General features: G+C 43.9%; 1 protein-coding gene across 1 annotated transcript in view; it reads right to left on the reverse strand.

Moving 5' to 3' along the window:
* Deptor (DEP domain containing MTOR interacting protein) overlaps positions 1–23,417 on the reverse strand; it is a 147,350-nt gene that overhangs the window by 48,597 nt on the left and 75,336 nt on the right. The window contains exon 4 of the mRNA XM_051159673.1: positions 15,967–16,145. Coding sequence (XP_051015630.1) covers positions 15,967–16,145 — 179 coding nt within the window. The remainder of the gene's footprint in view (positions 1–15,966; positions 16,146–23,417) is intronic.

Consider the following 23,417-nt stretch of genomic DNA (forward strand, 5'->3'; position numbering starts at 1 on the left):
AGCTGGGGGTCCAGAGCTCAAGGTCATATAAGACCCTCCCTAAGTATTTGCTCATTTGTCATGTCCTCTGTGTTGCTGAGGAACTTGTCCCTGGGCTTTACGCATGCCAGGCAAGGTAAGCATTTATCACTGACCCACATCCTCAGCTGTTTTTATCATCGTACTTTGGAATGCGGTTTAAAAACATTTTCCCAGGCCTGTCACAAACATGCAATCCCTCGACCTCAGCCGCCCAAACAGCTGGATTGAAGGCATCTAACAACGGCCTGGCACAACTTCTCTTGATGTTTATAAAACACAGAAGAGCATACGCTACAGTCTGAGAAAAGACAGGGTAGAAAAAGGATCGAGGAGGAGAAAGAGTCACTGTAACTCTCAATTTCAGAGCTTGAGGCATTTGTTCCTTAGGCCTACTCATTTCTCGTGTATGTGTGCGTGTGCATGTGTGTGTGTTGTATGTATGTATGTATGTATGTATGTATGTATGTATGTATGTAAGTATCCTTCCCAGGCTGGCCTTGAACTCCTAACCCTCTTACCTCCACCTATCTACTTCTGAACATGCAGGCCTGTATCAGGCAGTTCCTCTAAAGGGGTGGGGGAGGGTATGAGAAGAGATCGGGCTCAAAGCTCACATATACTTTTTCTTTTTCTTTGTTTTTTTCCAGTCTAACCATATTTATTGAGCTAGCCTGAAGGGCAGGTGGGGCTCACTGTGGAATAAATGGGAAGGAGCAACAGTTAAGTCCCAAGAGGACCAGGCTACATTCTAAAGCCAAAGCAATATTGTTGCCAGCTGATTCTTTATTATTACTTTTTTATTTCATGTCCCCTTGACTGGTCTTTATTCTTTCTTTTTCTTTCTATGTATTATTCCCTTCAGGCTAGTTGTGGTGGTGTATGCGTTTAATCCCAGCCCTCGAAAGGCAGAGGCAGGTGGATCTCTGGGAGTTTGAGGCCAGCCTGGTCTACAGAGCAAGTTCTAGGACAGCGAGGGCCACATAGAGAAACTCTGTTCCCACGCCACCCTCCCCCAAAAAAACCAACCTAAGCCAAAACAATAACAACAACAAATTCCTATGCAATGATTCCTCATTAGTTTTCCCTTCCTCTACCCCTCCCAGTTCTTCCCCAACTCCTCTCTCTTCTGAATCCACTCTCTGTCTCTCATTAGGAAAACAAAGCAAAGAAAGAAACAAAGACTTTCAAAAGATAACAACGAAACATAACAAAATAAAACACAATAAGATAAAACCCATCACATTGAAGTTGGGCAAGTGACACCAACAGCGGGAGAAAGAGCCCCCCGAAGAAGGAAAAGGCACACGAATCAGAGACCCACTCGTTCCCACACTCAGGAGGCCCATAAAACACTAAGCTGAACACTACAGTACATAAGCAGAGGACCGGGTGCAGACCCGTGCAGGCCACTTTTTTGCTCGCTCCTTCAGTCTCTGTGAGTTCACATGAGCTTTGTTTGGTTGATTTGGAGGGATTTGTTCTCCTGATGTCCTCCATGCCCTTTGGCCTCTTCTTCTACAGGGTCAGATGAGCTCTGAGGGCTCTTAGAGTTGTGTGCGCCAAGGTGTGTCTGTGTAAGGTCTGGTAGTGTGTCTCTGCATTTTGTTCCTGTCTGCTGCAGGAGGGAGCCTTTCTGATGACCCCTCCCTCCCCCACCTTCCTATCTTTCTTTCTCCCCCCCCCCCACCCCACCCCCTAGGCCTGAGACAGGGTTTCTTTGAGTGACAGCCCTGGCTGTTCTGGAACTCACTTTGTAGACCAGGCTGGACTCAAATGCAGAGATCCGCCTGCCTCTGCCTCTGCCTCTCGAGTGCTGGGATTAAAGGCATGAGCCACCTCACTAGCCACATACATTTTCTAATTTTGATCTTATTAATAGTTGTCCTTGACAGAAGATTTTTTTTTTTCCTTTTCCCTTTGAAGTCATGGGAGTTGAACCTAGTGGCTTCCAGCAGGGTAGGCAAACGCTATACAACTGAGCTACACTTCTAGCCCCAAAACACAATTTGCACTGTCCCTATTTCTAATTTCTGGGACTCTATGTCTTCTCACGTTGGTGGGATTCCCCAGGTGCATGGCTTGGCTGGACATTGGATGCTTTTCTTTATATCTGAGCATTCACTCACCTAAACCTTTGCTGTTGTTTGGTAGTTCTAGGGCTTAAACCTAGGGTCTTGGGCATGACAGGCATGTACCGAGCCACACCCTCAGTCCGCTCTGGCATCAAATGAGATATTAAAGAGGAAAAGAAGATGTGACCAGAGAGGTGGAGCCATATGAAGATGGAAGCTAGGATGCTTGCAGAAACACTAATCTACTGGCTAAGGACCTGCTTACCGAGTACCATTACTTTTCGGAAGTAGGTGGGATGTTCCATTTGACCTACTGATGTAATGCTGACAGGGCAGATGTATTCTTTTCAGAGTGAATAATGAGCCTACATTTTCCCCCTTAGAAACTAGTAAAAATGAGGTGGGGAGTGGTGTCGCATGTCTTTAATCCCAGCATTTGGGAGACAGAGGCAAGTGGATCTCTGTGAGTTCAAAGCTAGCCTGGTCTCCCAATCAAGTTTCGGGACAGCCAGGGATACTGGTTTCTATGTTACCCACACATGTGATCTAAGGACAAATGTAAAACATCCAGGGAGGGATTTGCAATGTTTTGTTTCAAAACAAGCACATGACTAGTGCAGCATATTGTAACAGGGCCCAGACCTTAGCACAACTGACTCCGTGCTCCATTCAGGAAGTACCATTTAGACTGTAAAACTCAGCACAGAGACAGCACCGCCTGCCAAAACTAAAACAAACGCCTAATCCATCAGAGTCCATATAGTTCTGGGAAAGTCTCAAAATATACTAACCTTTGCTTTTTAAGTTTCTGCGGTTCTGCTTCTGGTTAACTGTTCTTGTTAACTGAAGTATGTCAAGCCAGGCCATGGTTTTTGTGCTTCGAAGCTCATCCTGAGAAAGGCTCAGTGCTACACTGGGATCCTGAACACACAACGTTCTTGCTAGGCAAGGACACCTGTACATCTCCAGCCTGATTTAGCTTTTTTTTTTTTTTTTAAAGATATTTTGAGCTATATATACTTGAGGCCATAACCACCCACTTCATGTCCTCTCAAGGAGGCAGTTGAAGGACTCCACTTCCTAAAACAGCAGAAGTCGTTGATGCAAGAAGATCAGCCATTGTGTTTGAGTTCCGACTCCTCTGAATGATGGTGCTAGGTACTCGGGAGGGAAAGCTTTCCAAGAGGCAGTAACAACAGTGAGTCACAGGCTAAAATAATTAACTTCCTCAGCCCTGACATTTCAAAGAGGATGTGAAAGCAGGAAATTGATTTTAGGGCACAGAATCTTATTAGCTGACATTACTAGAACAAAACAACACTTGAAGGCTCCAAGTTCGGATGCACTTATAATTGTTTAGTTGACATAAGGGAAGAAAAGCTAGGAGTGAGCCAGGATAATAGGAGAGAAATCAAAATGTAACACTACATTGTAAAGCTTTCTGCTACTTCTAATTCTTTCTACAAGAAAAGTCAGATTAAAAAACAGCCTGAACATGGGGTGTTTATTGCTGTGATTTAAAAACCTGGACAAAAGCAACTTGAGGGGAAGGGAGGGGAGGGGAGGGGAGGGAAGGGGAAGAGCTTGAATAGTTCAGATGTACTAACACTGAAATGTCAACCAAGAAAACTGAGTTGAAATGAGGGGCTTTATGATGGCTGTCCTTGGTTGTCAACCTGACTGCTGTGTTAATAATTAAAACCTAAGCTCCTGGGTACAACCATGAAATATTTTTGTTGACTGAAGATCCACCTTAAATCTGGGCCACACATTTGGTATCAGCCTATATAAAAAAAACAGAAATAAGTTATTGGTCTCTGCCTGATTGCCTTCACTCTTGCTGGCAAATTCATTCCTTCACTGGCCTTCCAGCCTACCTTAGGGATTCTGGCATACACTGAAGACCAGCTGAGACATGCAGTTTCATGAACCAAACAACGATTGGATTCTTTAACTGTCAGAAAACAGTCATGGTAGGAACAGTTGGACCACAACCACTCTAATAAATCCTGTTTACATATAAATAGATACTTTCCATCAGTTCCGTTTCTCTAGAAAACCCTGACTAATACAGATTTAGAATCAAGAGCCAGAGAGGTTCCTGGGAGACTTTGTAGAGGATGCATGTGAGACATAGCGTAATAGTAAGGATGACATGCTATGGATGGAATTACCACAACACAGGTGGGCCTACGTCACAGATAGAAAGAAGCCCTACCCGAACTTCCCAGCCTCAAAGCTGGGAGGGCCTGACACAAGGAACCTACTGATTCAACCAGGGAAAGGGCCACCTCAGATGGATACTCTTACATTTGTTTTGCTTTAGATTAGATCTTGGGTAACCCAGTCTGTTCTGGACCTTTCTACACAGCTCAGGCTGGCCTTGTACTCCCAAGCCTCCTGCCTCTGACTCTCCTGGTGCACTATCATGCCTGGCTCTAATGCACTCTTTGCAAGCAAGCTTCTTTTCCACCCTCCCCGCAGCTTGAATGGTTCAGCCAAGCCCATGCCTGTCAGTCATGGGATGTTTACACTGAAGGGAGGAGAGGGGTGCGGCATCCCATAATCCATACTTTGAGCTTTCCATCACACTGTGGTGATCCTGGTGCGCTATGTTAATGAGACTGAGGGCCCAGCATGGGTGTCCCACTAAATACCATCACTTAAGCCAGCCAATACATTACCAGAGAAAACTCAAGCTGCGTAATCAGCAGAAGATTATAAACTTCTACCATAAATCCTTTCTTGGTATCCACAGGATAGAGTCCAAGACCCCCAGATACCAACAACCATGGGTATTCAAGTCGGTTATATAAAATAGCCCCACGTTTGTACATAACCTCTACATGTTCTTCTGTAAATTTCAACTCTCCGCTAGTTCAGTCTCAATATAGAATACAATGTAAATGTGAGACTGTTGCTACTGTATTGTCTTGGAGACAATGACAAGAAATCCAGTTCAGGCTCAGTACCGATGCAATTTTTTTTTTTTTTTTAACTGATGCAATCTTATTTCCTAAATATTTCCATCTATCGTGAGTCAAGTCTCCAAATGCAGAACCTGCACATATTGGGGCCAATATACATCAGCTGCACAAAGACTGGGTGCTTATATTTTTGGATGTGTTCTCATGCTCTAGTAAAAAGTACGCAGAAAGTATACAGCGCCAACAGGGTGGCTTATGCCTGTGAGCCAATGCTTAAAAGGCAGACAGAAGAGGACTGCTGTGAATCCAAGGTCAGTCTTGGTAGTGTAGTGAATTCCAGGCTAGCCTAGGCTACAGTGTGAAGAAGTTATGTGTGGATAAACTGAGGACTTAAGCAGGAGATGAAAGGTGACATACTGTCAGGAGGGCACGAGGCTCAGTGTGGGCTGACTGTGGGTAGTTCACTTACTACCTAAACGCAGTCTGGATCAAGAGGAACAAGCAACACTCACCTGGAAGACACCATACTAGTGCCCAGAAAGATAGGGAAAATATAGTGATAACATTTCAAGAAAGAAGATCTTCCATTCATAACCAAGTTGTCATTTGGAAGACGGCACCAAATTAGTGTCTCCTCTTCCCTTTGTGCTTTGGATCATGCTAAGCCTTGGTGCAGCTATAGGCCTAGTTTGACCAAAACCAACACCAGGATGTGTGCCAACATCTTTGCATATGACACTACCAAGCAACGTTGTCCCCCCAGTTTTGACATTGCAGTGGGCTTCTGACTGTGTCTAATTTTTTCTTCGTCTAGATTCAATTATAATAAAGTAGGAAACAGAGCCAAAGCATATAGCACTAGAAGATTTCTGCACCTATACACCTTGGGGATTTTTGTTTGTTTGTTTTGAAAGGCATTTTTTGATTGGCCTTAAACCACACTATGTAGATAAAAATGACCTAGACTTCATCCTCCTCCCTCTACTTCTAGAAGGCTGGGATTGGACATGTACCACTACATCTGGTTCCTGTGGCGTTAGGGTTGAAACCTAGGCTTTGTACAAGTCAGATAAACACTCATCAATTGAGCTGTACCCCAGCCCAAATTCCTGAGTATTCTAAGTGGAGAAAACAAACATTATATTAGATTATGGCTTCGGAGAAGATTATATTGGATGGTAAAGAACAAATAGAAGGATGAGGAGGAAGAGGAGGAGGAGGAAGATGATCAAGAAGAAACCTTTTTTTCTTTTCCCTTTTCTGAGACAAGGTTTCTCTGTGTAGCCTTGGCCATCCTGGACTTGCTTTGTAGAACAGACTGGCCTCAAACTCACAGCGATCCTCCTGCCTCTGCCTCCCAGAGTGCTGGGATTACAGGCGTGCACCACCATGGCTGGCTGAAGAAACTAAATTTTAAAATGAGCAGATGATCTGAAATAAACATCTTCTCAAAACCAAAACCAACCAACCAACCAACCAACCAACCAAACAAACAAACAAAAACCTAAAGCTGTCTCTTCCGGTACCAGCCTGTCAATCCTAACTACTGGGAAGACTAAGGCTCCTATTGCACAGCAAGTTTAAGGTTAGTTAGGCTACAAATTGAGTTCAAAGCCAGCAGTGATGTCGCATTTGCCCAGCATGCACAAAGCCCTAGGTTCAATCCTTGTTGGGGGAATGGTCTAATGCATTTTGACGCTAATTACTGCTTGCTGTCTCTGTGACCCACCTTTTGATAAATAAAAAGCCATCCCACCTGGGCAGGGAAAAAGAGATAGATGGGACTTAGAAAGAGAGAGAGAAATCCTGGGAAGAAGAGAAACCGCCACAAAAAAAGAAGGAGAAAGACTGGAGGAGGAGAGGAAGGCCGCCATGGGGTTAGATGGAGGAAAAACATATACTGGCTTGGATGGAAAATTCAGCCCCCCCCCAAAAAAAAACATTAACAAGTATTTGAGATTATGGATGAGAGTTAGCTTGATAAAAATTAATAAAAACAGATGACATGGGATTGAGACAGGGATCCTATCTATGCCCCACTATGCAAAGTAGTTTAAAAGATTAGTATCTGCCCTGCCCTAGGTTAACTAAGGCAATTTTAAAATATAACAAGTGTCTGTGTCTTAATTGATTGCTAGCCGGACCTACTAATCATACTGGTAATACTGGTAATTTAAAAACAATAAATCCTCAGGAATATAAATAAAAGAAAAAAGAAAAAGGGCTCAAATATATATAAAAAGTCACTCCATATCATTAGCCACTACAAGATATTATTTTAGCCCAGTTATAATAATAAACAAATAGCAGACACTGGCAGGGAATTGAAGTAAAAAGACTACTTATAACTATTGGTGGAATACAAACTAACACAGCTACTGGGTAATATAGCATAGAGCAGTGAGTCCCTTTGGGGGTTGAACAACCCTTTCCCAGGGGTCACATAAGACCATTGGAAAACATGGAGATTTACCTTATGATTCATAACAGTAGCAAAATTACAGTTATGAAGTAGCAACACAAATAATTTTATGTTTGGGGCGCACCACAACACGAGGAAGGTTAAGAACCACTGGTATTTCTCAAAAACCTAAAATCAGATCTATCATGACTTAGCTGTCTTGGGTAAAATGAAGTCAGCATATAAAATAAGGACTATTTGAAATAGCTAAATATGGAACTAGTGTAAGTGTCATTTACAGAGAATGAAGAAAGTATATCTAAATGATATCGTTATTACTTAAGCATAAAGGAGAATGGAGTGGGTTGGGAAATGGCTTAGCAGGTAAAAGGAAGTAAGCACCCTAAAGAAAAGGAAATGTGCTGCTGGCTAGTTTTACATCGACTGGACACAGCTAGAGTCATCTCAGAAGGAGCCTCAATTGAGAAAATGCTTCCATAAGATCAGGCTGAGGCAAGCCTGTCGTACTTAGTGATTGATACCGGAGGGCCAAGCCCATTGTGGGTAGTACCAAGCCTCGGCTGGTGATCTTTGGTGCAGCAAGAAAGCAGGCTGAGCAAGCTGTGGGAAACAAGCCAGTAAGCACTGCTCCATGGTCTCTGCATCAGCTCCAGCCTTGAGTTCCTGTGCTGCCTTCCTTAGATGAGGAACTGTGAGGTGGAAGAAGCAGCCGAATAAACCCTTTCCTTCCCCAGTTGCTTTTGGTGATAGCGTTTGGTAAAGCACTCACTATGACAGGGAAGGAGGGCCAAGCAAGGACAGCCTAGCTTCTCCAAGAGCTCTCTGACTGTACTTCAGCCAGGCTGCTATGACCCAGTGGCCCATCCTGTAAGCCTAGTTTTAGCAAAGAAATCTGCTACATCGTTTCAGAACAGTCCTCCTGCCCTTGATATCTGACTCGCCTTAACGTCTGATCAAGCTCTTCAGCCCTCATATTTATGTGTGTGTGTGTTAGGAATCAAAGCCAGGGCATCATGAATGCTAGACAAGTACTCTCTCATTGAGTACTCACTGATGCACACAGAGCAATTGACATAGAGACAGACAGACAGACAGACACACACACACACTTTCAATGTCTTTGGCCTGCCCTCAGTGAGAAAACAAGAACAGTTCAATCATGAGGCAAAATAAAATCAGTGCCATGGGATGGGCAAGGAGCACAGACACATATGTGCATGTGTGTCTGCACACAAGCACACAAAGCCCCCTGATGGCTGAGAACTAAGAAAATTTCATGAGCAGAATTATGGACCATGTTTACAGTCAAAATATGTTTTGGCTTTCTTGAGACCCATGTATAATAAGAATTCCTTGCCCATTTAAAAAAAATTTGTATTTATCTTTTCAGCCTATAAGCATATACAATAAACCTCAAAAAAATCTTATTTATAAAAGAGAGACGTATTAGATAAAAACAGGAAGAGCACATTTAATCCTTAAAGCTTTGAAGCAATGCAACTTCAAAAGCCACTAAAATCAATCACAGCGCTAGGGTTTTGTTTTACACTTATTCCTTTATATTTAGTATGTGTGCATGTGTATGTGTGTGTGTGTGTGTGTGTGTGTGTGTGTTTGTGTGTGTGTGTGTGTGTGTGTGTGCTCACTTGCTACCACACAATCATATGGACATCAGGGGACAACCTGATGGAGTCTGCTCTTCTTTTTCACCATGGGCTTCTGTAACCGTACGCAGGTTTTTCAGGGTTGCTTATTTCTCTGAGCTATCTTCTTGTATACAAGAGGCATATGTCTTATTAACCTTGGTTGACTTTTTTTTTTTTTCTTCCCGAGATGGAGTTTTATGCAGTTCAGCCTGGCCTCAAACTGTACAGTCGAGGATGACCTCAAACTTCTGATTTTTACTGCCCCCTTCCCCCCACCCGCTACCCTCCCCCTACCCCCCACCCCACCCCCTCATATCCACTGTGTAAACAGCTTGGCTTATACAGTGCAGGTGTGTGAACTCAGGCTGTGTGCATGCGGGCCAAGTGTTCTGTTAACTGAACCACATTCACAGACTTTCTATCTTACCTGTAGTCAGAGGGGATTTCTGTTACAAACTCAAGAAGGGTAGAAAGAAGATTATCTTTTTATTTTTTTAACCCGTCTCTCTCCCATTCCTTCTTTATATTTTTTTAACTATTTATTTATTTTTGTCCAATTGTTTGCAACCTTAGGCTGGCCTCCATCAATGTCCCTTGTTACTGGAATCGTGTCACCCATCTCTATCTGCACCTGGCATCCTTCTCGGCTCTCAAGCAAATGTTCCAGTGACCATGTTCCCCTAAAATGGTATAATCATAGCTACCCTAGGGGAGCTGGGAGGATTGGAAAGATAAGACACATAAAGCTGCTCTTCTGTGTATGTCAGGGTCTATTATGATTATAGCCTTAAAAGGAAAGGCCAGAAGGCTTTATAAAGTTTTGCTATTGCTAAAGTGCCCTGGCCAAAGTGGAAAGGGTGGAAGTGATATGTGTGGACGCAGCAGCAGGACCCTGATTACCCAGGGTCAGCTGTGGCGCTGTGAGTGATTTGCCCTTGAGATTATCTGGCTTCCTTCTCTCCCCACTTAGAGCTAAGGTACCCAGCTGACAGCTAAGGCAGCTGGAGAAATATTTAGTATCAGGAAAGTGTGTCCACTCTACTTGCAAAAGTTACACAAAACCCCCAAGGTTGTTAGTGTTTTAAAAAACAAAACGGTATATTAGCTGAGTGTGGTGGCACACACCTTTAATCCCAGCACTTGGGGAAAAAAAAGGCAGGCAGATCGCTGTGAGTTCAAGGCCAGCCTGGTCTACAAAGTGAGTAATAGCCAGGGCTACACAGAGAAACCTTGTCTTGAAAAGAAAAGAAAAAAAAAAAAACAGGTATATTTTTATGGGCTAACAATTCTTTCTTTCTTTTGTAAAAAAATAAGTTATAGCATCTGCCAGGCCACAGGAGCTGTTACGATATAGTCAACACAGTTCAGATTTTATGAGCGAACAATTTTTTCTCTTAGCCTAGTGGGGCTAACAATTAGCATCTGGTCCTCCTCAGTGGGTAAAAGGTGGTTTCTCAAACCTCCCTGCCCTCATTTGAGCCTAGGCTCTACAACTGATTAGGTCTCATCTTTAGCAGGTTACTTAACCATCTTAAAATGAGACAGCGTGGGCCTGGGAGATGGCAGCATGGACAAAGGCACCTCCATGGAAGCCTGATGACTTGTGTTCAATGCCCAGAATGCACCCACGAACGCACGTGCGCACACACACACTCTCTCTCTCTCTCTCTCCTCTCTCTCTCTCTCTCTCTCTCTCTCTCTCTCTTTCTGTTCCCACCATATCATATGAACAGACAAATAATGAGAATATGCATGTATTAGTTACTTTTCTCTTGCTGTGAAAAACATCGTGACCAAGGCAACTTACAGAATGGTTTGCTTTTTGGTTTTTTGTTTGTTTGTTTGTTTGTTTGTTTGTTTGTTTTGGTCTTATAGCTGCAAGGGAATAAAAGTACATGGTGGCAGAATGGAGGCATGACAGCCACCAGCAGTCAAGGGCAGGAAGCTGAGAGCTCACGTCTTCAAATGCAGGCTGAAGCAGAGAGAGAGCAACCTGGAAGTAGGGTGAAGCTTAAAATCTTAAATTCTACCCCACTGACATATTTCTCCCAGCAAGGTTACATGCACTACATAAAGCTCAACCGGCATCACCATCTGCGAACCAGGTGTTCAAATACGGGAGCCTGTGGAGGACATTTCTCCTAACCACCACAGCATATATTGCCCAACTTAACAGTCATTGAGCAAGACGAGAATGAAAAAGGACTAGTTGCTACCACAGAAGCTCAAAGGCAGTAAGAGCTCTATACATGGTCACTATGATGTATACGTGAGCGGATCCCACACAGAAGCCGATCTTTGAGGCCGCCAGAGCTGCATATTGTGTGGAGAGCTTTCCCCAAGTGCTGTGGGTCAATTCTGCTTGTCAGGTGATTCGGGAACAAGTAGTCTAGTAGAGATAACAGCAGCGCCTGCTTCTGTGGCTGTGCCATGGCTAGATTCTGGAAACCTGGTTTTTGGAAGGCTTCCTGAGTCACTGTCCCATGATCAGGCCACTGTGCCCACTTGCAGCACTAAGGTGCACTATACCCTAGGGTGGTGTGATTTCAGGAGAGCACTTGCTTTCTTTCCATGAATTTGGAATGCTACCTGTCATGGCTGGCGGAGCTGGTGGTATGCGGATAGGAATGGTCCATCGGAAAACACTTGGGCTCTGAGTCTTGGAAGGACTTCTCTGGGCAGAGGCTTGGGATATGTGTTACTGCCCTTTATGGCAGGCAGACGCCAGTGCCCTGAGAGCATACAGGAAGCCATTTCTCCAGATCACACAATCACTTGCTGATCTTGCAGGGTGTATTCCCGCACTGTAAGCTATCTTAGCCATTAGCACAAATATACGATTCTTCTTTCTAGTCCAACGCTGCCCACATAGACGCTCAGTGGCTCTCTGGTCAGGAGGACTCAGGAAGATAAAATTAGATGCTAACTTTACAGTGCAATAAATCTGTAGAGGGGGACGTTAAAGATGGTTGCTGAGGAGACAGAGCTAGGTTCAAAAGCCAGGCTGTATATATCCCCCACCATGGAGCTCATGCTGTTATGCCAGAGGTAAACTGACTGCACACATAGTCCCTGGAACTGGAGTGATGGATGGCTGTGAACCACCGTGTGGGTGCTGGGAACTGAACCCAGGTCCTTTGCGTGAGCCTCAAGTGCTCACCACTGAGTCAGCGCTCCAGCACCTTTTCTTCCTCTTGAGTAAGGGTTATATCCAGCTCAGGCTGGCCTCAACATCGCTACTGTAGCCAAGGGTGAGCTTGAACTTTTGACCCTCCGGCTTCTACCTCCTAAGTGTTTAAATTATAGATGTGCTACCGTGCCTAGTTTTTGTGATGTGGACCATCACTCTTAGGGTTTTGATCATACTAGGCACGTATTCTACCAACTGAGCTGTACTCAAAGCTCAAATAAACTTTTATTTTAGGCATACAGTATATCTTTGAGACCAAGTCTCACTCTGTAGGCCAGGCTCATCTGAAACCTACTGTGTAGGCCCACTTGTCCTCCACCCTTCCTGCTTCAGTCACCATCTCCTCCCCACCCAGAACTGCTATTTCAGACACATGCTAACCCAAGGAAGGCTGGATGTGGGGGTGTATGCCTTTAATCCCAGCACCTGGGAGACTGAGGCAGGTGGATCCCTATGAGTTCAAGGCCAGCCTGGTCTACAAAGTGAGTCTAGGACAGCCAAGGCTCCACAGAAAAACCCTGTCTTGAAAAAAAAAAAAAAGCCAAGGAATGAACACCCTGCCCATGCATGGCTTGACCCAGAGCTCCTACACTTGGAAGGTCTTACCCCATTAACTCAGACTTAATGGCCAAAGAATGTTTTTTATCATCCTATATTTCCCCACTAAGCTCCATGTGCAGGCTCCAAAGACCCTATGAAAGCCTTCCCCTCTGTCCCGACCTCTGCTGTTTCTCTTCTCCTTCAGAGACAGCCACCATCCTCTTCTTCTCCCCAATACATCTCTTGTGTGAAGTTTGTTTTGTGGTGTGACTTTGAGGCATCCTTTGGTTTCCAACTGCCAAGATTTCCTTGCACCGGAAAACCACTTACAATTTGAGTGAAATATAGATACACACACACACACACACACACACACACACAGAATCATATATATTAATATATGTAATATAATGTATTAGCTACCTAATACATTAAAATCTACAAAACATTGAGCCCTGTACTTAGTATATAGTAAATATAAATATGTTAGGAAGTGAGAAAGAAGTGGGCCTGTTGGTGCCGGAAAGTCTGTAATCACAGCTGCTTTGGAGGCTGATTCAGGAGGATTGTAAATTCAAGGTCTACCTGAGCTATTAAGAGTTCAAGGTCTGGGGCTGGAGAGATGGCTCAGTGGTTAAGAGCACTAACTGTTCTTCCAGAGTTCATGAGTTCAATTCCCAGCAACCACATGGTGGCTCACAATCATCTATAATGTGATCTGATGCCTTCCTTTGGCCTGCAGATATGCATGTATATATAATAATAAATAAATCTTTAAAAAAAAAAAAAAGAGTTCAAGGTCAGCCAAGGCAACCTGGTAAGACCATGTGTCAAAATAGAAAAAAACAAAAAACAAAACACAAAACCAAAAAGGAGGCTGAGGCAAGAGGACTGCTATGAGTTTGAGGCCAGCCTAGGGTGAATTTGGGACAACTTGGCCAAGAGTAGGACCTTTCAAAGGTCTAAAACACAGACACACACACATTCATGCACACAGACACACCCACTCAACACAGATACATACACACACACATACACACTCATTCACATACATAGTGAACTTGACATGTAGCCATGGATGATCTTAAACTCCTTATCTTCACCTCTACCTCCCAGTGTTGAGATGACAGGCTTAGGCCATCATGCTCAGCACCGTATGTGCATCCTGATGTCATGGGAGATCTTGGCACAATGCAAATGCAAGTCAGCAGACCATGGTTAGGATAGGCATTTCTGCCTTTCCACCATGCTCCCAGGTCACAGTGAAGGTCCACAGAGGGCACAATTGATTATTTCTAACACTGGAAATGGCTTTCTGAATTTATGTCACGGGGTCAGTGAGATAGTTCAGCGAGTAAAGGTGCTTGTTGCCACGCTTGACAACCTGAGTTTGATTCCTGGGAACCACATGGTAGAAGAAAAGAACAGACTCTGGCAAGCTGGATTTTGCTGTCTATATGCATCATGGTGCATGGTGGGCGCGCACAGACACTAAATGCAATCATAATTATTTCACGACCCACTAGAGGGTTGCATTCTAGAGTTAGGGAGACATTGGTCTAAATGTCTAAAGTTCTTTTCATCTTTCTAATCCCATGGTCGTATTCTTGTGACAGAAATTCTCATCTTGGAATGTAGGGGTTAGGGGAAGGAGCCCACAGACTCTAATATTACCTTGTAGATGGACTTGGGCTGAGATGGCCACAGGCTTCCAACCTTCTCCTGTTTCCCAAGCCTACACCTTCCAGGGAAATTAATTGAGTGGGTTCTAACTAAGAGCAGGACCACTAAACGAGAGCTCTATGTTTACTGTTTTTTATTTGTACATTCACCCAATGAGGTCATCCTTACTTCCCAGATAAAAGTAAGTAACTGGCGGAGCCTGGTGGAGCCAGGATCCCAGAGGCTGTGTTCTTGCGACAGCCAGCTTGCAAGGTGTCTCTAGTGGATCCTGACTCCTGACATCCCATTCATACTTAGCCTTCTTCTACACCAACAGGGCCAAACGTGGTATTTCATCAACTAAGCTTTAAAATTATTTATTATGCAATAAAGTTTTTAAGTAAAGGTTACATTGCATTATTATAATTTATCCTATCAGGAATAAAACATTTATAAAGCCCGTTGGTATTACTTCTTCACCATGGCAGCTGGTCTCATGGCTCATTGTGTCTCAAGCATTACTTACCTAAGGTCATGGACAGTAGATCTGACAAGCAAAATTGTTATTCTTTTCTTTTTTTTAAACAACATAGTTTCTCTGCGTAGCTTTGGACAGGCTGTCCTGGACTCACTTTGTCGACCAGGCTGGCCTTGAACTCACAGAGATCGACCTGCTTCTGCCTCCTTGAGTATTGCAATTACAGCTACCACAGCCAGCTATGAATTACTTTAATGTTTGTCTTTGAGAGAGAGGGCTTCACATTGCTCATGCTGGCTTTGATCTTGCTACATAGTCAAGAATTACCTTGAACTTCCAATCTTCCTGCCTTCGCACTCAGAGTGACTGTATGACTTGTGAAGGCCAGGTTTATATGAAATTGTGATGGGATACCATACTCAAGCAGAGCTTTTGATAGCTCTGTAAGCATCTGCCTTCCTTGACTGAAGAGATGGCTTACCAGTTAAGAGCATGTCTGCCCTTTAAGATGACCCAGGTTCAACTCCCTGCATCCATATGGCAATTCACAGCCCCATCTGTAATTCCAGTCCTGGTGATCTGACACCCTCATCTGACCTCTGTGGGCACCAGGCACTCACATGGTGCGCACACACATGTAGGTGAAACACCCATAGACATAAAATTAAAAATAAAGAAGACTTTGCCTTTCCTCTTTAGGGTCTGCTGCAACATCTGCATAACAATGTATCTCTTTAAACTGATCTCAAATGAAATGGTCAAGGCAAAAAAACCCAAAAAACAAAAACAAAACAAAACAAAAAAAAAAAACCCACAAAAAACAAACAAACAAACAAAAAAACAAAACCCACAAAGAATTGACCTTGATTCTCTCCGTAGAGGCAAGTCGCACTGTCCAGAGGTACACCTACTTATGAACCCAGGGATGAGGGATAAATGTATGTTGCTATTAACCACAGGCTATGAGATTGTTTTGTCATTGAAGCAAACACTGACTGACACACTCACCATGTTGTATGATGCCATGGTCCATAAGCCGGTGGCAAAGCTGCTCTCCTTCTTTCCTTGTTGTGGCTTCACCTTCCTGAACCAACCAGTCCAGGAATTCTGATGCCATGAAGGTTCGTTCGTACTTCACCCCTTCCTCTTCCCTAGGCTGGAGGAGTGTGGTTTCAGGGCTCATCAGTCTGGGAAGAAGAAAAATAAATAAACAAACAAACAAACAAACAAACAGGAAAAGTAGAGCAAATATAAACAGAAGGAAAAGCTCATTTGAAGTCCAACACCACCGGCTTCCGGGAAGTGTCACAGAAGGGCTGTCAGACAGACAGTCGTAGCTGTCATATGCTGCTACAAATGTCAGTTCCAACACAAGATCTGTTTAGAAGTGAAGAAGCCGTCTTTTTTTTTCTGATGTGGAAGCATTTTCTTGAAGTTTTATAGCTTTACAGAAAAATGAAATACATAAATCAAGGCAAGTTTAAAATAAACTGAAGGGTAGCATTTTTTATAGAGATTTATTTATTATGTATACAGTGTTCTGTCTGCGCGTACACCTGCAGGCCAGAAGAGGGCATCAGATCTCATTATAGATGGTTGTGAGCCACCATGTGGTTGCTGGGAATTGAGCTCAGGACCTCTGGAGGAGCAGGAAACACTCTTAATCACCGAGCATCTCTCCAGCCCCCAAGAAGATGCCAGTTGTCCTGGTAATTAGACCAGAAGTGGAAACACAAACTACAAGTCTATCGAGCCTTCAAGTTGAAAAGCAGTGGCAGTGCTGGGGGTTTGACTTGGTGGCATGGCACTTGCCCTGAGCCTGGTTCCTCACAGCCACTACACAGAAGTTATTCAGGATTTTTACAACGCATTGGCCCTTCCTTCTTAGTTGGCTCATAATATTTTTTTCAATTCCATTTCCTAGACTACTGTGTTAAAATAACTGCGGAATGACTACGTGTGTTCCTGCTGCAATTCACACATTCACTCTCTAAATGTGACGGTAGCTGGAGATGGGGACTGTGGGCACAATTAGCTTTCCAGACTGAAAGCCTTATGGTGAGATTAGAAGAGACAGCAAAGACAGCCAGTGGATGTCTCAGAAGGTAAAGGCCCTGGCCACGTAAGCCCAATGGCTTTGACTCCCAGGACTTCGGTAAGGGTAGAAGGAGAGAACCACATGCTTGTCCTCTGACCTCCACACACGTTCACTGTGATGTGCATATGCCCACACTCACATACACACGCCTTCCACGCACACCAACAAATAAGTATTTTCAAGATTCGAAAGGAAGACACACACGAAGATCTTCCCTCTCTGCTGTCTCCAAGTGAGGATAGAGCAAGAATTTGAGCCATCTACGTGCAAACAAGAAGCAAGCACCCACCGAGTCAACTGACACCCTGATCATGACTTCACAAACTGTTGTTTCTTGTTTTAGCCGCCTAGCTAGTGCCATTTTTGTTACAGCAGCTAGAACTGACTATCACAACTGCATAAGTGATCCCTCTACAATCTTCACATTGCCTCACAGCCTGCTCCTACACTTCCCTTCCCCAGCAGACCTTCACTTCCCTCTCTCTCTCCCTCCCTCCCTCCATTCCTTCTTTCCTTTCTTCCCTCCTACTCCCTTCCTCACTTCCTCTCTCTCTCTCTCACTACCCCCCCCCTCTCCGTTTCTCTGATTTCTTTGACACAAGGCCGTCTATGAAGTTCTGTCCTTGGTTTTGCTATTGCCAGGGTAGCCCCTAACTTGCAGGTAGATTCTGGGATTACAGGCATCTGTCATTACACCTCCCCTAAATTTCTTAGTCCCTCCACACTCTACCTTCAGAGCCTTTATTTTATCTAGTTTATTTTAAAACATACCTGGCTGGAGTAGAAAGCATCTTCCTACGAATCTATATATGGTACCAGGGGACACATGCCAGTTTTCATTTATGTTGACATCAGTATCATTAGTGAGTGGCTACTGACTACTGCCCTCACGTAGAGGGCACCTACATTCATAAAGGACATAGACTATGGAGGCTATGGAAAGCAATGCCTCCTACCCACACCTTTGTACCCAACGTATTTCTCGAGTGGCACCTCTAATCCTAATATTTGGGAAGCTGGGACAGAAGGATCTCCATAAGTTTGAGGCCACCTAGGGCTAGATAGTGAGTTCCAGATTAGCCAAAACTGCAACATCAAAATCAACAAGAACAAAACAAGTGAACACATTGTTTTCTATCCAAATATGGCTCTGTATTAGTGCAGGTTCCACTATCTGGCAAAAAAAGAAAGAGGAAAAAAAAATCCTGGCTGAGATGCCTGTCTTAGCCACCCAGCTAACTGTTAGATGAACTACACATTTCCTTTCCTGAATCTCTCTCATTTATGCTTAGGGCCTCCTACCTGTGGCAATGCTGCCACTTTAGGTTAAAACACCCACATTTTAAACCTGGCCAACCACAGTATTTTCTTAGTTGAATTATATCCCGCATCCATTCCTGCCCTCTACGCAACCTCAAGCATCTACCTTCCGATGGGAATGAAATGAGCCACACATTCACGCCGGCTAAGGCGTGGCCTGGAGCTTTGTATTTGTTAGCTGCTCGCCCCTGAGATTCTTACTGTTTACGAGCAGACTATCACATACCCCAAGTACTGCTGTACAACTTTGCCTTGCGCTGTTTGACAAATAAAGGCCTACCCCTGCGCAGGGCAGAAGGAAGGGGCCGGGCAAAGGCTTACAGGCTTTGAGGACAGAAGGATCTTGGCTAGGAGAGAGGTACCTGAGGAGAAACAGGGAGCGGAACCGCCATGGCATAGGACATGGGTCAGGAGGAGGAACTCCGAAGTTCCACAGGGAAAGAAGTGGTCCAGATGAACAGCATAAGCAAGCACTGGGGGATTATGGATGGGAGATAATGGAAGATGGTTTAGGGGGTTAATATCTGCCCAGCCCCAGGTTAAATAAGGCTTATTCTAAAATACAACAGGTAAACCGGGCGTGGTGGCGCACAGCTTTAATCCCAGCACTCAGAAGGCGGAGGCAGGTGAATCGCTGTGAGTTTGAGGCCAGCCTGGTCTACACAGTGAGTCCAGGACAGTCAAAGCTAGAGAGCAAGTCAAGGACAGCCAGGGATACACAGAGAAACCCTATCTCAAGGTTTACAACAAAAATTACTGAATGAATAAATTAAGCTCATTTTCGTGTTATTTCTTGCTACACCACATCCAAGTGTGCAAATGTGTATTAAAAAGGAGGTTGCCGGGCGTGGTGGCACACGCCTTTAATCCCAGCACTCAAGAGGCAAAGGCAGGTGGATCTCTGTGAGTTCGAGGCCAGCTTGGTCTACAAAGTGAGTCCAGGAGAGCCAAGGCTACACAGAGAAACCCTGTCTCGAAAAACCAAAAAAAAAAAAAAAAAGGATGTCCTCACAAAGCTGGGTGTGGTGACACATGTCGTTTATCCCTGATGCTCAAGAGGCTGAGATGGAAGGCTCTCTCCTTCATAACCAGCCTGGGCGACACAGTGACACTCTACCTCAAAATTTTCTCAATAAACAAACGAACACAATCTCTCCATAGACTAGTGAGATGACGCACTTCCTCTCCAAGCCTGATGCCACGATCGAGTTCTATCCCTAGGGCCCATATAGTGGAAGGACAGGACCTACTGCTGAAAATTGTTCTCTGAACATCATTTTGTGTAGTGGCACGCACATGCACAACCACACAGACACACACACACACACACACAAAATAAATAAATAACGTGATTAGAATGACTTTTAAATATTCTCTCTATTTCTGGTGCAGGCTCTTAGCCTTTAGCTCCACTTCAGCTTCTTCCAGCTCGGCCGCTTGCCTTCTGGGGTCCCGAGAGGACAGGCACACAGGATCATAGCATGCAGCTGCTCACAACCAGAAACATGACCTACTCAGTCCTTTAGGACTCCTGCTAAGTACCTTGTGGTGGACAAGTGCCTGGCTACCTGTTCCTGCCAAGGCTTCAGGAAAGGGGCCAGATGGCAGGCTGGTCTGCCCTCAGCTCATCCCTGCTCATCTCCCCTTACAGTCCAGGAGCATCCTCATCCTGGTTCCTCTTTTCAAGACCAAGTCTTTCCTGGGGTTGACTTTGAGTATTTATTTGAAGTCTCTACATTAAAGTGAGTACTGGACTTCTGATATTGCCTTCTGCTTATAAAAATTTACTTCCAGCAGCTGGGGAGATGGCTCAGTGGTTAAGAGCACCGGCTGCTTTTCCAAAGGACCCAGGTTCAATTCCTAGGACCTACATGGCATTTTATAACCACCTGTAACTCCAGCCTCAGGGGATGTGATACCCTTTTCTGGCCTCCATGGGTACCAGGCACTCCACATGGTACATAGACATATATGCAGGCAGAGCACTCAAACACAATAAAAATTATATATATATATATATACATATATATATATATATATGTATATATATATATATATATATATATATATATTTTTTTTTTTTTTTAAGTAAAAAAATACTCTCAAACTTAGTGGCTTGAAACGAACAACCATGTAATTGTCCCTGAAGTATTCCATGGGTTGCCTGGGATTTAATTTGGTAGTCCCCTCTGTGGCTCTTGCTTGGGAGGCCACTCACACAAGGGTGTGAAGAGGTGGTCAGAGCTAATATTCAACCCTGCACTACATCTTGATACAGCCTCTGTCCAGGAAGGCACCTGAGCTACACACATAAAGAAACAGGGCTCCAGGAAGAGGAAGTAGGCTACTAACAGGATGCTGATTTCGCCTCTTCCTTCTCCTCCCTTCCTGTGGCTTTATTCAGCTGAAATTCATATACCATTCAATAACTCACTTAATTGGTGCAATTCAATGATTTTTACTATGTGGCAATCCCCACAATACAGGTTAAAGCACATTCATTCCCCCAATTAAAACAATAACAACAAACAACAGCTGGGCACGGTGGTGAGCACCTGTAATCACAGCACTCTGGGAGGCAGAGGCAGGCAAACCTCTGTGAGTTCAAGGCCAGCCTGGCCTACAAAGCGAGTTCCAGGACAGCCAAGGCTCCACAATGAGAGACCCTGTCTTGACCCCCGCAACCCCCACCTCAGATGCCAAAAAACAAAACAAAAACAAAAACCACGCTGGGCGGTAGTGGCGCACAACTTTAATCCTAGCACTCGGGAGGCAGAGGCAGGTGGATCGATGTGAGCTCGAGGCCAGCCTGGTCTACAAAGTGAGTCCAGGACAGCCAAGGCTACACAGAGAGACCCTGTCTCAAAAAACTAAAAACAAAAACAAAACCACAACAGCAAACAACTTCACAGCTTTTAACTGACTATATAGCCCAGAGTGGCCTAGCAAAGGCTTCTTCCTGCCTCTGCCTCCCAAATGCTGTAAATATAGGTCTCCGCCTCTATATTTTAATATGAGCTTTCGTTAGTCTCAGCTTTAAAGCAATAAGCTACACATACATGCAATATAGCATATGCTATCTAGATTTGTAAAGTGGACTGTATAATGTTCACACAACAACACACACACCTAGTCACAGATTGCTCCAACAGTGTCATTAAGCGATCCATGTCGGTACCAGGAGTGTGTGTGTGTGTGTGTGTGTATTTCATTTTGTCCTATAAATGTAATTGTTCAGCCATATGGAAACTGTTCAGGCTCTTGAGAAACTGCCAGACTGCTTTCCAAAGCCTCCATATTTTAGGAAAAAAAAAAAAAAAAGAAGAAGAAGAAGAAGAAGAAAGAAAGAAAGAAAAAAGAAAAAAAACACATCTGTTCTCTTTCATTATAATCATCCTGTGGGTGTAAAATTGTATCACATTGAGACTTTGATTTGTATGACCCTGATGGTTAATGACTTTGATAATTTTTCATACACTTATTGTCCATTTTCAATATCTCTTTGGGGAGAAATGGCGTATAGGTCCTTTGTGTGTTGTGTTGTTTTTCTGACATACAGTCTCTTATAGCCAAGGACAACCTTGAAGTCCCCATCTGCCTGCCTCCACCACCCAAATGCTGAGGTTCCAGGCCTGTACCACTATACCTGGCTGGTCACGACTCTTTATTATTGAGTTTTATGAATTCTCCGTGTGGTTTAAAGGCGAGCATCTTATTAGACATACCGTCTTTAAATATTTTTACCTATAGTGCTCCATGAATTCCCATATTTGGAGTTTTGCTCATGGCACAGGATTTAATTTCAATGTGATTCCATGTATCTTTTTCTACTTGGCTGCTTTTGCCTTTGCCTTGGCCAAGAACATGAGAGATTTTTTCACCCTCATGTTCCCTTTTCTTATATTTAGTTCAATGACACAGTTTGACTTAATTACATAAGGTGTGAGGTAAGGAGCCATTTTCATTCTTGCATGGCTATCCAGCTGTCTCAGCACCAGAAGATTATTTTTCCCCTATTGTATATCTTGGCACAGAGGTCAAATACCAATCAACCATGGCAGCCTTAACTGCCTAGGTTTGAAAGTCGGAAAATACCAGGGGGAGGTGACATACCAGCCACCTCTTTAGAGAACCAGAAACATGCTCAGACAGAAGGGTGGAAACACTTGGGACCATCTTAAGGGAATAAGTGCAGTTGCTGTATTTTAGTCACCAAATGGTACTTTCAACATCCATAGCTCACCCACAGTTTTGTGTTATTCATATATTACTTATCTACATGGCACTTTCTGAAAGTATGTGACCTAAAATCAGGCAAGTACTGAAGATGCTCACGTGGTTATTTGACTAATTCCCCATGTATAAAATGGGGCTAGTAATGATGTCCAGAGTCAGAGAGATGGCTCAGCGGGTGATGGTACCTACTACACAAGCCTGAGAGTCTGAGCTTGATCCTTGGTACCCACATTGTAGAAGTGAAAATTGACTCCCACAAACTATCCTCTCATCTATCTACAGGTACCCCATAGCACATGTTTGCATACAGTGCAGCATACACTCACACTAAAATATAATAATTAAGAAAAAAAAAACTGTGCTTAGTTGCAGGCAGTTTTATGCAGTTTAAATGTGATAATACAGACAAACATCAGTCAGTGGCTGGCCAGACAGTGGCGGATGCCTGTGATCCCAGTATTCGAAAGGAGACTGACACAGGAGGATCACTATGAGTTTGAAGCTAGTCTGAGCTACAAATACGTTCCAGGCTGGTGAGGGCTACAGCATAAGATTCTATTTCAAGAACTATCCTGCCCTCCCTCCCATCATTGTGCCTAGTACATGAGAACCCTGAAAAATTTAACCCTGTGGATGATGATGACTACAATAAAAGTGCTATGCAGCTACTATAGAGGGGGAAAATTCAAACTCCATATTGCATCAAAATTAAGATCCTTTATATAGTTCTACTAACAAGGACATTAATTCCATTTTGGTTGGTAATCTGAAGTATGACTGTTGGTCTGGAACACCGTCCCTTTTA

Source organism: Acomys russatus, chromosome 17 (assembly GCF_903995435.1).
Source record: "Acomys russatus chromosome 17, mAcoRus1.1, whole genome shotgun sequence".
NCBI lineage: Eukaryota > Metazoa > Chordata > Mammalia > Rodentia > Muridae > Acomys > Acomys russatus.